This window comes from Eublepharis macularius, chromosome 2, assembly GCF_028583425.1.
Source record: "Eublepharis macularius isolate TG4126 chromosome 2, MPM_Emac_v1.0, whole genome shotgun sequence".
NCBI lineage: Eukaryota > Metazoa > Chordata > Lepidosauria > Squamata > Eublepharidae > Eublepharis > Eublepharis macularius.
Genome location: NC_072791.1, coordinates 98,985,925 through 99,001,080, shown reverse-complemented (window position 1 = coordinate 99,001,080; position 15,156 = coordinate 98,985,925). Strand labels below are relative to the sequence as shown.

General features: G+C 40.6%; 2 protein-coding genes across 2 annotated transcripts in view; one reads left to right on the top strand and one right to left on the bottom strand.

Moving 5' to 3' along the window:
* Positions 1 to 15,156, bottom strand: part of NAV2 (neuron navigator 2) — a 377,156-nt gene that overhangs the window by 299,115 nt on the left and 62,885 nt on the right. The gene's annotated exons all lie outside the window — the stretch shown is intronic.
* On the top strand, positions 4,318 to 4,689 carry LOC129324262 (activated RNA polymerase II transcriptional coactivator p15-like). Its single transcript, XM_054971424.1, has one exon. It carries the CDS (start codon positions 4,318 to 4,320, stop codon positions 4,687 to 4,689), a length of 372 nt encoding a protein of 123 aa, XP_054827399.1.

Genomic DNA, 15,156 nt, shown 5'->3' with positions numbered 1-15,156 from the left:
CAAAAGGAGACAACTGGGCTGACAGCATTTCTTAAAATGACGGGTAATCTTTATCAGACAGATTATTGTGAATCTTAAAGCCAATCACTTTGTATGCATGAGTGCATGGTTGCACTGTTTAATAAACATTACACATGTACAAGTTAGAGGTTAAAAAAATATAAAAGAAAATCCTCACTTGCCTTACAACACAGCAGGCAATGCTTCTTATGAAACATTTCAAGAACCAGTCTGCCTCCACAAGCATGAAAGCCCATGGCACCAATACAGTTCATTCAGGCCAAAACTGCTGATGCTGATCAGCATTCAGATCCAAAGATCTTCCTATTTTGTCAAAATCAACTGTTTCTATATTTTAAAAGCCAGCAGCATCATAGAGCATCTGGATTAGTATGAGCAGCTGCGCCAGCTGGGGTTTACCCTTCCAGTCCTCTGAAGTCACAGAGGGCCCTGTAAGCTGGAGACAGGTAGCTAAGTCACTGGCAACATTTACAGTTGTGACATCAGATTAGCTCAACCAATAAAACAAGAAGGACAAGCAGAAAGGGCAAAGTTGATGTATGGAGAAACAACCAGATTAAGCTGCATACTATGTGGTAGATGTGATTTTAAACAGCTGTCCATGCACCAGATATGTAGCACAAGAAGATGAAGTTCTGTGGCAACAAGACCCAAATTGATAAATAACATTTCTTTCTTCTACCACTACACTAATACTGCAAGCAAATATACATTCTTTGCATTTTCTGAAGATGATTTATGGTTTCTCCATGTCAAAAGAGCACATTAAAAAAATCATGATAATTCCATGTTAACAAAGCATATAGACTGGCCTGACTTTGTCTTCTTTGACATGGGAAATGTCCAAGTCAAAAATGGGAAGATATACTAAAGGAATGCATGGCTTCTTTTCTTCAGTGGCAGACACATTCCGAGTCTACTAGCTGGTCTATGGGGACATGGAGTATTAGAGTCAAATGTATAAAGCATTTCAAGGGAAGGTTTTCTCTTCATCATACGTATCTTTTAAATAACATTGCTTGCAGCTGCTGGTTTCCCAAAACCAATATTAGAAATGAAAATCCTCAGCAAACCAAATTCTTTACAGCAAATTGAAGTTTTTGAAAGCATTTTCTTAGACATATTCTCTGACTGGTATGATACACCTTGATTGGTGCTTTTTGCATGTGACACATTTAAATCTGGACCAGAGTAATGTGATGGAGAGAACATTCATAATTAGCAAATCCTTGAAGGACATCCTCTCCTGACCATAATGGCCAATCAGCAAGCAAAATGACCATGCTGAGAAAGGAAGGACCTACAGGACCAAAGCAAGTGAGAAGCTGCAGATCCATGTTCATAATTCTCCCCTTAAAGGAAAAAAAATTCAAAGTAGCTATGGGGAGAGGGACATCAGATCAGAGGAGAAATATCAGGAGACGTTCCCTTCCCGCCTGCACTGTTTCTGCATTCTAACACTACAATCTACCATTCTAAGCCCATTGACTTGAGTGGACTTAGACAGTCGGGATTCTGCTTAGGAATGCTGCTTAAATCAGCAGCCTAAGGCCCACAACTAATTAAAACCTCTCTCCCACCCTGACTACACTGAACTTAGTTAGAGCACAATAATGGATTTTTTTTTCATATCTCATCTAATTAAGCTGTCAAAAACTGCTTAATTCCATGTTACAGCTCTTCCATCCTACCATTACCATGAGCAGCGAGAGGGGGCAGATGGAATGAAGTGACTGATCATAGCATAGTAATTAAAAAGACTAAAACCACTCCTATCTGAGAGCCAATTCTAGCAGTACAACAACTGCAGATTTTCACATGAGCTGGGTAATATGGGAGAAAGGCATACACAAGCCCCTCTACTGTGATTAATGTCACCCTGCTGGTCTTAGCAAAGCTTGATACTAATGCATGATGATGGCCATGAGCCATGGTGGCAGCTGACTGCCGTCTTCTGGGTGTTCTCAGTTCAAAACGATAATCACACTAATAAGAAATTTTATGGCCTTTTTAAATGCTCCTCCACAGCAAAATTGTTGGACTGGAGTCCAGTGGCACCTTAGAGACCAACAAAATGTTCAGGGTATGAGCTTTTGAGAGTCAAAGCTCCCTTCTTCAGATAATGATGACATTACTGCAACTGTGGCAAAGCCTTGAAGAGTTTGAAAATACATGCACACATGCATAAACTGGCTGTTGGCATATGCACACCCTGGGCAAAAGATTTGTCAAGCTGATCCCATCCAGCTAAGCACAATGTGCTTTTGAAAGTAATTTACAGTGCCATCCTAAATGGAGTTATACCTTTTAAATCCATGTGACTGCCTTATACACCATGACCCACCATAAACCTCCCTTCACAGGTTTGGGGTGGCTTCCCAGGCAGTTATGGGTAGTATGGGTATGCCACCTCTCCAACCTCTAATTTTTAGGCAGAGAGCCCTGATCCAAATCCACACAGGGTCCCCTCTCTCCTCTTCCAGAGGCTACACAAGACAGGCAGCCTGCTCCCTATATTTACTTCCCCTCACTCAGCTATTGCCTATAGCTATTGAGGAAAGGGAACTTATTTACTTTCCCTTATATGTGCTGTCACCATTTACTTTAGATATATTGGACCATTTGTCATGACCAGAGTGACCAGGGTTAAAACAAAAACAAGAATAAACTTTATTTTCAACATAGAACACTGGAGTAAATGATTTTAAAACTCATAGATCTACTATGGTTAAACCCAGAATGCTTCAGTGTATCAGAACAAGTTGATAACAGCCAGCAGTATCTCTGCTGCCTTCTCTCAGCAGCTCCCAAACCTTTCTCCCTCCTCATTCTTTCCCACAGACTCCAACTATCACTGCCTCAGCATTCTGTCTGCTCTCATTGGCTGTTGCTCAGGAGTGGCAGAGTTGGGTTTTTGCAGGGGATTCTGACATTAACCAGATCTGCTATTCCCTATGGGGGAATTTTACCGGGGGGTGGGGGGAGCAAATTATACCAAAATCGCAGTGCAGTGAGTACTGTCTGTCCACTAAAAATTCTCCATGTTTCAAGGAGATTAGGTTAAGAGGTCCAATTTCACAGGCCCCTCAACAAGGTGCCCCCAGCTACTTTCCACTGTTTTCTATGCAGGGGGGAGTAGGAAGAATCTAATGCTTTCTCCAGGACAAAGAAGACTAAGACAAACACACGAGGGCAACCACTGATCAAAAAGAACCAACAAAGCTCAACAGAACTAATGCAAAACCAGAGAATCCCAAGAGAACCAAAATGGCAGCAAGCAACAGAAGTCATGCACTCCCAAAAAAATCTTAACTAGAAGTTGCAGCCGGTTTCATTGCTTGTTAGGGGGAGCTCAACTGCCTGTCCAATCATGATGATTCTCACAGAGACCGCATGAGAGAATTGTTGTGATTGGTCAGACAGTTCAGCTCCCCCTAACAATGCCATTCACCTATGAGAATTGCCTCCCTCTCCCCCTCCCTTTTTTGCCCATGAAACACGTGAAAGTAAGAAAAACAAGCTACTGAGACCTTTGAAATGGAGACCCAGTTAATCCCAAGTATTTCTAGGATTAATCAGGATCACCAATACTGGTACATCCGAGAATCCCAGACACGATTGGGAATCCAGACTACCAGTTATATTTGCATACCATATATCACACACCCCTGCTGAAAACCTTTCCTCTCAGTAAATCTTTGTATACATTTTTTTAGTCTTTTCCAACTATAAATAAATACTGGGTGGACAAACCTTCTTTCAGTATCATGCAGAGTTTATTCTTGATATTGTTATAGAATACAGAAGAATGTCATGATATTTTCTTGGGATAGTTGTAAATTTATTTAACAAGAATATGTCAAGTAGTACTGGGATGTTCAAATTAAGAGCTAAGTTCAACTATGTTCTGTCAGTACTCAGCACCGCAAGGATAATACCACCACATATGGAAAAAGTCTGCCTCAGTCTGTTTACAATGCCCACATTTATTTATACAATTTTTATAAATTTTTGCCACCTTTTTAGGAGATAGATACCATTGATGAATTGTGTATAAGCAGAGAAAGATAGAATATAAGACAATATATAATTCCATGCTTCTTCATGCAGCTCAGCTGATAAAGGACAGCCTTGCTTGACTTCTCTGTCCTCTGATATAGGATTAGTAAATTGTTTACTCTAAAGTATATGGTTCAGCACGAGTATTATCTTTGAGCATTCCAGGAAAACTTCCCAAAATCCAAATGTCTCAAGACTTTTCAACAGTAAAGAGTCAGTTGCTCATAGTCACGTTTAATGCCTAAGTCAAAGAAGTGTGTGGAAACCGCCTCAGACGACAGTGGATCTGAAGAGGAGATTGAAAAAGACAAGAAGCATAAAAGGAAAGTGATACCTTCCAAGCCCCCAGAGAAAAAAGCAAAAATGGCACCCAAACCAGCCGTGGAAAGTCTGAGTCCAGACAATTCTGAAGAGAATATGTTCCAGATAGGGAAACTGTGTTATGTCCGAGTGTCCCTTTTTAAAGGGAAAGTAGACCTGCGGGAATTCTACATCAACAAGGCTGGAGAAATGAAACCTGGAAGGAAAAGGATTTCGTTTTCTGCTGAACAGTGGATACATTTGAAAGAAATAATTTCAGAAATCGACGCTGCTGTCAAGAAATTCTAAGATGCAAGCTACTTAATGTTGATTTTGGATTTTGTTTTTTAGTTTATCGGTTTTGGTTGGGGGAAGGAACAACGTCTTTTCTGTTGTCTAATAAAACTAAAGGCCCGGGGGCAGGGGGAAGACTTTTCAACAGTAACTTATGTCCTACTGTTACCCAACGAGGTCTTGCAAATTGGGGGAATTAGCATGCAAGGAGAGGTAGCAAGAGATGGGTAACTTAAGGACCTTTGCACCTATGTATATGAGGATCCCTTCCTCCAGAGAACACTTTCAGTAAACAGGCAGATGTCCAATCAAAAGGAGTTTTATTTAAAATGATAAGGATCAGTTTCACACAAAACACACAACTCACACACACAGGGATAACTAGAAAAACAGGGAAGAAAGTTGGAGAAAGTTGCAGAGTTGGGTTATATTTACCAGTTCCAGAAGACAGAGGGCATCTGAGGAACAGCAGCTTCAGTTACCAGTACTTTGCAGCAACAAGAGGGAGATGGGCTTGGACATGCAGTCCAAGGGTGCATGAATGGGTTTAAAGCACACAGAGAGAGAGAGAGAGAGAGAGAACAAGGCAATGGGCAGTCTAATTATACTGTGGAACATACCCTGGGGCTGTACTGTACCTTCTGCCCAGAAACAATGAATTGATGCTCATCTCTGAGGAAGAAAAAGAATTGGGAAACTGTCTCCAGGGTGGGACAATGGATTGGGAAACTGTCTCTGGGGAGAGACAATAAGGCTGGGAAGGTTTGATTGTGCCTTCTTGAGAGGAACTATAGGTGTAAAAAGATTACTGATAAACCATGATGGCTGGATGGGTGAGGCTATAATAGGAGAGTGGAAAAGGATAGGATTGGAAAGGTGTGCAAATGGATTCATTCAAGTACTTCTGGAGACCTCCATTGTTCTATGGTTTTGCACACTTCCAGGGCATGGGGCCGAGAGTTAGTCTTACTTCACTTTGCCCATTCCAGTAATTTTCCATCACCTGCCCAGCCAGATAGCTTGTCTGCGTTTTAAACACACGAAGAGAGGGGCTTATGATATTGCCATACTCATAAGCCTTCTTAATATCATAAGGCAAGTCTGAACACTAACACTACCCTAAAGGTAAGGGTACAAGCAACAAGTCATTAGTGACCCATGGGGGGGATGTCGCATCATGACATTTTCTTGGCAGACTTTTTATGGGGTGGTTTGCCATTGCCTTCCCCAGTCATCTACACTTTACCCCCTATCAAACACTTTTTCAGTGTCTACAAATAGAATAATGTCTTCCGTTTTTTATTACTAAATCTATAACCTTAATTACTTTTCTAGTATTCTTAGTGACATGCTGACATGAAACAAACTCTGTCTGATAACTCCTTACTGGTATTACTTGGGTATATTTAGCATACCCTAAATATCCAGATATACCAAATACTGGATTCCTAATTATATCCAAATTATTCAGATTTATCCAGGAATCACTGCACCAGCCCTTTTAAAGTTGGCTGGCTTCTCCCTTCTTTCCCATCCCCCCCCCAGTAGGACTGGGGGAGGGGGGTGAGAGAGGAGGGAGGGGTTGAGTGAGTGACCAATGAGTGAAGGAACTCTACTTGTCTGGCCAATCACAGGGATTCTAATATGAGAGAGCCTTTTTCAAATTCTTGCAAGAACATAAAAGCAGATTTTGCTCACAGCAGACTCTATTTTTAATGCTATTTCTGGAGAGTGTGCTGTGAGCGCTATTTAGCCTCTGGCTGCTTTTTGGATTTGCCACTGTCTTTTGGATCTGTGCTTTGGATTACTGCTGCTGCCTACCTGGAAGATGACATAAGGAACTGCTGTCTGTCTGGAGAACCACCTGAGGAACTTCTGCCTGGTTTTAGAGTCACAGACTAATTTTTTTTCTTAGTTTGTGGGTGGAAGGGGATTGCCACGGTACTGGGTTGGGGTACAATAAGATAAAGGTGGGGAAAGAGGCAAGCTTTTTCTGTCCTTTTAAATCTTCTGTTTAAATTTTATTTAATTGCTTTTGGTGTTGTTAGGGGTGCTTTTGCTTGTTTTTCAATGATTGGGAACACTTGTTGCTGTTCTTGGGAAGCAGAGTGGTTTTTTGCTTTTTAGAATGGTTTAATATTTAAAGAGTGTTGTTAATTGTTATATATTAAGAGATGCTGTTGTGGGGGAGATAGATTGCTTTTTGTTTGTTGGTTTAATATTTAAAGAGCTGATGCTAATACATTAAGAGTTGCTGTTGCTGTGTGGGGTGGGCAGATTGCTTTGTTTGTGTTGGTTTAACATTTAAAAATTGCTGTTAATTGCTATATATTAAGAGTTGCTATTGTTGTGGAGGGGAAGATCGCTTTTTGCTTGTTAGTGTGATTTGATATTTAATGAGTTCCTGTTAATTTTCATATATTAAGATTGCTTTTTGCCTGTATTAAAGAGGTGTTAAGAGTTGTTCTGCACTGCAGTTGTTTACTAGTTTTGCCTCTAGTGAGCTTTGCTTGTGCCAGATTGGTGGTTCTGTCTCTTGTGTTACCACATTGGCCCTGGGTTCTGCCTGGTTTATATGAGTGACAGTGGTTCTGTCGAACTTGCAACAGTGTCCCTTCCTTCATTTTGGTTCTGCTGAGATTCTATGGTTTGACATTGGTTTTGCTGGGATTCTCTGGTTTGGTGTTGGATCTGTCGGACTTTGTTGGTTCAGCTTGCATTGGGACTGACCAGGAGTTGCCTCTGTGTGTTTGCTTAGGTTTTCTTAGCCCTGGAAAGCTTTGGAATTTTCTCCCCATAGGAAACACTGGAGAGTAGCCCTTGGACCACTTGGTCTAATTTTCTTGAATTTGGGAGGTCCATAGTGGACAGGAAGGACTAGATTCTCTGAAATTTTGGTGGAATTTGCACACACACACACACCAGCTCCTTGATAAGTTCCCCCATAGGAAATAATGGTGCCAAATGAAGTTGGATTCATGAATGAAACCCAGATCCAAATACTATAATGGTATTTTTGAATATCAGGAATACCGAATATATATGGTATTCTGGATACCTGCATCCAAGAATACCGCTTTTTTTTAGTGTAGACGCTTAGTCATTAATGCTATGACTATCTCTGTCTGATCCAACAACAAAGCAAGCAACCCACAGAATGCCTGAGACAGTACGAAGTTGCACTATTTCTGGTGCACAGAATAACACTATTTCCCAGACTGAGGAGGTGGCAACCAAGTGAGCAGGGAAAGACAAAACTGACATAGCAGCATGCAACTCACTGGTATAGCTGAGGCAGATGTTAATATGAAAAAGGAGTTTCTAACCTAGTGAGCTCTTTTATAAGTACATCTTTATAGTAGAGATGAAAGAAGTTACAGGAACATGGACTCCTACTCCTCTGCCGTTTGTCTGTGCAAGTATTCCCTGAGCAGGAGCTGTTCTTTCCATCTCCCTACCTCTGATGTAAGACTACTGAATATGAATCTAAGAGACTGTAAAGTTTGTATACTACTTAACTCTTACAGTTCCCCAAATAACTTACATAATAATTTTTGTAGCTTTATGTGAACATAGGCCTTGGACATTTATCAGTTTATTGGGGTATGATATTTTGCAGGTGTATACCTATTGAGAAGGTGATAGACATTTATTCATGAGGGTTGTCCTCCAGTACACCTCAGCCCAAGTTATTTTTTGAAACAAGCTTATTAGATTTGGAAAATTGACCAGGGTAGTCAATTTACAGTGAGGTTTCAACTAGTTTTTTTTATGTTCCATTTTTTTATTCACATAAATGCTGCTGCTGAAACCATTACAAAGAACAAATGCCAAAAGAACAGGGAGGATTAATATATGTGGCTATTTACAAAAAGATTGGCATCGTAATGTGGAAGCCTTCCTCTAGGGTGTTGTTATGAGTTCTCCTTCCTACTCGCTTCTACATACAGAACAGAAAGTAGTAACCATAAGGGAAGAAAAGAATATTAAGTTGCACTTGTAAAGCTTCCCAAGGAACAAAACTCTTCTGTCTGCACTAGTTGAGATGCTGTAGCTTCCATTTCATCAGCCTTTCTAAAGCTGCTGCAGCCACCACAGGTGTATATCATTGCTTCAGATTCACTTTGCCTAAGGCTGCTATTTATGGGATGCATATGGTTGCATCTCTTGGACTGCCAATTTGGGTATTTAGAAAAGGAGCAGATGAGTTTAAGCATGGGTCTCCTTTTAAGTAAAAGCATTATGCATTAACCTCTCATAGTGCTCTTAAAGAACTGAACATAAATACTAATAGTAGAAATAAACAAAGGATAATCAAGCCATATTTTCTCTCTCACACAAATCTTTTTCCTCCCCCATGGACTGCACATGGGGAAATATCTAGGAAAAAAGAGAGATGATTTTGTCCAAAATCACTGTACACAGAATGCTTATTTTATATTGCAGTGACTTTGTGCTTTTCATGTGTATATATACATATACACACAGAAAATGAGTAAAATGTGCCTTTTTTAAAAAGCTATACTTTGTAAGACAGATCTCTTGTAAGCATTGTTAATTTTTTTTAAAAAAAATGGGAGTTGATGGAGTTTGATAGATTTGGGCCACATATTTATGCATGCTGCAGAGGGAGGGTTAACTCAAGCGGCATGTGCTCAAAGCTGCACATGAGGCTCTCTTTCCCTGAGTATAAGAAACTGCTATTTTCCCCATGCAAGTAAGGGGGAAAGTAGAAATGGAAATCTTAGATTATTCCTCAGTCCATCTACTAAATGCTGTGGATTTCATGTATAACTAAATGAAAGATTGTACTTTCATTAATTTGGGCTGAAGTAATATTAATTTATACCCATACTGCTCCACATGCTTCTAGCTAAAAGAATCTCCTTGCATAAATACAGCTAGTGGATTTAAGTGCTCCTTGTAAAAATGAAGGCAATAGGTGTAGTCATGTTTATCAGGATCAGCACTAGGGTAATGTAGTTCTAGTTAATCACCTCTCTGTCATCAGCTTTAGTAGGGATTGGAAGAGAATGAAAGGGGTGCTGACATCATTTTAGTGTTTTGGAGGGCTAACCTAGACGTGATGGGGGGGCGGTCTGTGTCTGTTTATCCAGGAGTATATATTTGGATCTAAAGCAAAGGATGAGGAATCTATGTGAGATTAAGAGGAGCCCTTGAATATTCCCTACTTCAGTGTGTTTGGTTGCTGTCAGCCTGGATCTGATTCTGGATGTGAGCTGAACTGCAAAAAAGGTGCTGAAAGAACTGGAATGCAAGAAGGATGGGGGGCAGGGGGACAGGGTTAAGCTCCTCTGGCCCACACATTCCACTTTCGGCAAAACAGACAGTCCTTACCCCTGCCTTAGATGTAAATGGGAGGACACGTGTAAAAAAAAACATGTGGTTTCTCCACCAGCCCTATCACTGACTTGTATATGTGTCAGATGGGTCAGAGATTCTACAGAGGTTGAAAATGTTGCCTTTGTGTGTGAGTCTGTATAAATGATTGTGCTAACAATGTTGTGTGCATCTGTGAATTAATCAATTCTACAGTAGCAGAATGAAAACACTAGTGGTGAGAGGGAAGGCAAATGCTTAAATCAAGAGCAATGTATGCCAATTAAATTACTTCTTTCTACCTATATAACCTGCCTACCCAGGCAATGAAATAGAAAGGGGAAAATGAGGCAAGATGCATAAGAATGTGTCTCCAGATCCAAATGCCAAAGTTCTTCCATTGTTCTGTCTCATTGACCTTCCAAATGTGCAGCTCTCTATGTGCATGACAAAAGCATATTATTGAACTGCTAAAGGAAATAATTAGTTTGACAAACAAAGATGGCAAAAGTAGATATGAAGAAGAGTAAGCTGCAGAAGATATCATCAGAAACTGAAGATGCAAGTAACATATCAGATTGGATCTTTTCTGATTACAAGGAAGAACGACTCACTCATTATTAGGAGTGTGCAATCCAGCATTCATATATTGGTTGCATAGCCCAATTTATGCTGATCCGGCTATGCCAGTTGGGTTTTGTTGGTTCAGCTGGCGTTGGGAGTTGCATTGCGTCTGACTTTTGGCCTGGGGTTACCTTTGCTTAAGCCTTAAGGTTTCTCTTTTCCTGGAAAGCCTTGGAAATGTTTTCCCCATACGTAACAGTGAGGAGTGGCTGGGGACACCTTGTTCAGGGGTACATAAAATTGGACCCCCAGGTCCAATCTTCCTGAAACTTGGGGGTTCTTTGGTGGACAGGAAGGAGTTGGTTCCATGAATATTTGGTGGAATTTGCTTGAAAAATGTCCTGCCAAGCCTGCTCAGGTAGTGTGCTGGACTAGATGTTTTAAAGAAGCCTGGAAGGGCTGTGTACACACACATCTGCAGGACTGTTAAGGGTTAATCCCTCTCAGAATCAGAGAGATTTGAAGGGCAGGCTACTCCAAGGCACCAGATTGGGTAGCTGAGCTGAGACAGGAGTGTCTTGTTTCTGTCCTGGCAGAGAGCCAGTGTGAGAGGAGATGAGAGGTGGAGTCCTAAAGAAAAGCAGTTTCAGCACTGGCAAAGTTGTCAGGAGGTTTGGGTAGTAGATGCAGACTCCCAAACAGGCCAAAAGAGAGGGGTAGAACTTCTAAGGAGAGGAGATATTTCCTTCACAGTTAAACAGAGAGATAGTGCTGAGAATGGAAAGGTGTGGTTGGTCAGGTGTGATTGAATACTGTCTGTCCTGGAGGCAACAACAAAACTGAAGAGAGGGTGTCCCACACACCAGAAATGAAGAGGAAGAAAAATTAGTTCCTGCCTCCCTAATTGGAGATGTCTTCCGCCTCAGAGGGAGAAAAAGAATACTAAAAGCAAAGTATACTCAAGTGCTTGGCCTAAAAACAGAAGTCTTAATTAACAGTGAAGAGTATCAGAACTGAAGGGTGTGCATGTTCTGAACTTTACCTTAGTGAACTAGATATATATTTGTTGAATTTTACCTCAAAGAGTTTCAGTTCCTGACTTTACGTAACCTATCCCCTCTAATGTAAATAAACCAACTAGTTACAGTATTTTTGAAGTTTTAAAAACATCTATGGTACTGTTTCTGTGGTTTAAGGATGAGGGAATGTTATAGATAATTTCCCCCAAAGGGAATAACGACAGGATAAATTCAGCTTTCTCTCATCCTACTGAACAAGATTAGAGAATCTGACTAGGATATCCGGGATACCACATATTTATGGTATTCCTGATACCCGCATCCAGATTGAACTGAATTTCATTTTGGTGCACACCCCTATATTATATTTTGATTTAACATTCTTCAAGATTGGCTACAGTTTGTCCCACAGATAGCTAAGACTGAGAGCTGGTTCATATATGCAAGTCCATCATTTCTCTAGAACGGATTACTCTTCCACTCACTACAAGCAGTGGAATGTGAGTGAACTAGAGTTGCCAGGCAACCAGTGGGAGACCACATGGGGAGGGGATGGAGGTGGAATGGCAGCAGTGAGGATGCAGTGTTACCTCTGGGAAACCTGGACAGATGTCATGCCTCTATAGGAACTGTCAGGTACCCTACAATATAACCATAAAGTTTTCAATGATTGCTACAAAGGACTGACAGTCCTCTCTAACGTAAAGTTTCCAACGATTCCTAAAGAGGCATGACATTACTTCCAGGTTTTCCCAGTACTGATGTCACACGGTGGCCAACAGTGATTTTGTTTTTCTTTTTTCTTTCTCCTACCCACCAACCGCTGGAAGTGCTGGCAAGCACATGGCAACTACCAAGTTCCTCCAAATCAAGGGGCATGTGTTACTTTAGTATTTCTCTGACCATTTTCAATCACACTTTGCATCCAAACTTTGCCAAGAACCTAAAAGCTGTTTTCCATTGGTGGTATCCAAATCAGTAGGCATTAAAGTTGCCAGTCACTGCTCACTGGCCGGCAACTGGGGGTGTTGTTGTAATGTCATCATATCACATCCAGGGAAAACCTGGATATTATGCCAGTCCACCCTAGGAGCTGCAAGAAACTCCATGGAAGTGACATAATCCTGTTGCAATGACAGAGACTAGATGCTTTTTTCTCCTACCAGCAGTGGTAGGAAATGGGAGCCCGGAGCAGGTAATCTCCCACCACTGGTGGGAATCTGGCAAGCCTGGTAGGCATACACACTGGGACCTCCTCCTATGAATTATACAGCCCATATTTCCAGAGGAGTTAGCCATGTTAGTCTGTAGTAGCAAAATCAAAAAGAGTCCAGTAGCACCTTTAAGACTAACCAATTTTATTGTAGCATAAGCTTTCGAATCAAGTTCTCTTCGTCAGATGCATGATCGGATCATGCATCTGACGAAGAGAACTTGATTCTCGAAAGCTTATGCTACAATAAAATTGGTTAGTCTTAAAGGTGCTACTGGACTCTTTTTGATTTTACAGCCCATATTTGTCTTGTTTTCAGTTCCCACCAACTAAATCAGCTATCATGTGCCCATGGTGTGAACTGATTCCATTAAAAACTTTGTATTTGAGGTGATATAAGATGATATTAGAGAGCCCTGTGGCACAGAGTGGTAAACGGCAGTACTGCAGTCCAAGCTCTGCTCACGACCTGAGTTCGATCCTGGCAGAAGCCGGGTTCAAGTAGCTGGCTCAAGGTTGACTCAGCCTTCCATCCTTCCGAGGTCGGTAAAATGAGTACCCAGTTTCCTGGGGGTAAAGTGTAGATGACTGGGGAAGGCAATGGCAAACCCCATAAAAAGTCTGCCAAGAAAACGTCGTGATGCGACGTCCCCCCATGGGTCAGTAATGATTTGGTGCTTGCACAGGGGACTACCTTTACCTTTAAGATGATATTAAGGTTCAACACACATTCAGCCTATACATGAAGTTGCCATAAACAGAATCAAATCACTGGTCTTTCAAGGTCAGTATTGTCTACTTAGAGTGAAACAGGAGATTTTCAAGTTAAGAACCTTTGCAGATAATTTGGTGCTGGTTATGAAGGATCCGCTAAAGGGAACTGAAACCTTAAGGTCAAAATTGAAAGAATTTGGTGCAGTGGCGGGCTTCAAAGTTAACAAGCAGAAGACTACAGTGTTAACTAAAAATATGAAAATACAGGACCAAATTAAATTGGAGAGCAAAACAGGGTTTAAAATTGAAAGAGGTAAAATATTTGGGTATTACTTTGTCAAGTATGAACTGTATGTTATTCCAAAACCATTATATTAAGATTTGGAATGAAATTAAAAGGGATATGTTAAGATGGGATAACATTCAGCTATCGTTGTTGGGAAGAACAGCTACAATTAAAATGAATGTTTTACCTAGAATGCAATTCTTATTTCAAATAATTCTAGTATTGACAACTGCGACACCATTTAAGCTATGGCAGAAGGATATATCGAGATTTATATGGCACGGCAAAAAACCAAGGGTTAAATTTAAGGTTCTACAGGATGCAAAGGAAAGAGGGGGCTTGGGTTTACCACATTTGAGATTATATTTTGCGGCTAACTGTCTAGTTTGGATGAAGGAATGGATACTGTTAAAAAATAGAAGACTATTGTACCTCAAGGGGCACGACTTAAGATTTAGGTGGTATGGATACTTAAGGTATGATAAGGTTAAAGTCAATGCAGAATTTAATAATCATTATGTAAAGCATGCCATTTTGAGAGTATGGAATAAATACAAATGTAGGTTTTGTTTGAAAATCCGCCTCTGGTTATCATCGCAAGAAGCTCATTTTAGAAGGGAAATGGTGAGTCCAACTAAATGGTTAACGTATTGTGACTTGTTAGAATTCTTCCAACGCCAAGTTAAAATTAAATCAAGAGAGGAGTTAGTAGCAGAAGGGCATGTTTGCCAATGGTCTACTTATATGCAAATCTCAGAGAGATTTAAACTAGATAAGAGAGACTATGACTTTCAGCAATCTAAAACTGAATTTGAAATAGCCCTTTGTACTAATGATGAACATGTTATTGCTCAAATGTACAAACTGTTATTGACGTTTGAGACAGAAGAAGAGCAAGTAAAAGAATGTATGATTAAATGAGCAAAAGAATTGTGGATGTGACATATTAATGGAGCAATGGGAAAATATGTGGACAAGGGACTTGAAATTTACATTAAGCACTAGCATTAATAATAATAATAATAACATTCGATTTATATACCACCCTTCAGGATAACTTAATGCCCACTCAGAACGGTTTACAAAGTATGTTATTATTACCCCACAACAATCACCCTGTGAGGTGGGTAGGGCTGAGAGAGCTCCAGAGAACTGTGACTCACCCAAGGTAACCCAGCTGGCTTCAAGTGGAGGAGTAGGGAATCAAACCTGGCTCTCCAGATTAGAGTCCCGTACTCTTAACCACTACACCAAACTGACTAGGAGAATTTCTAGAAGATAATGTATCGTTGGTATATTACCCTTGAAAAATTGGCTAGAATGTACATGGATGCCTCAAATGTATG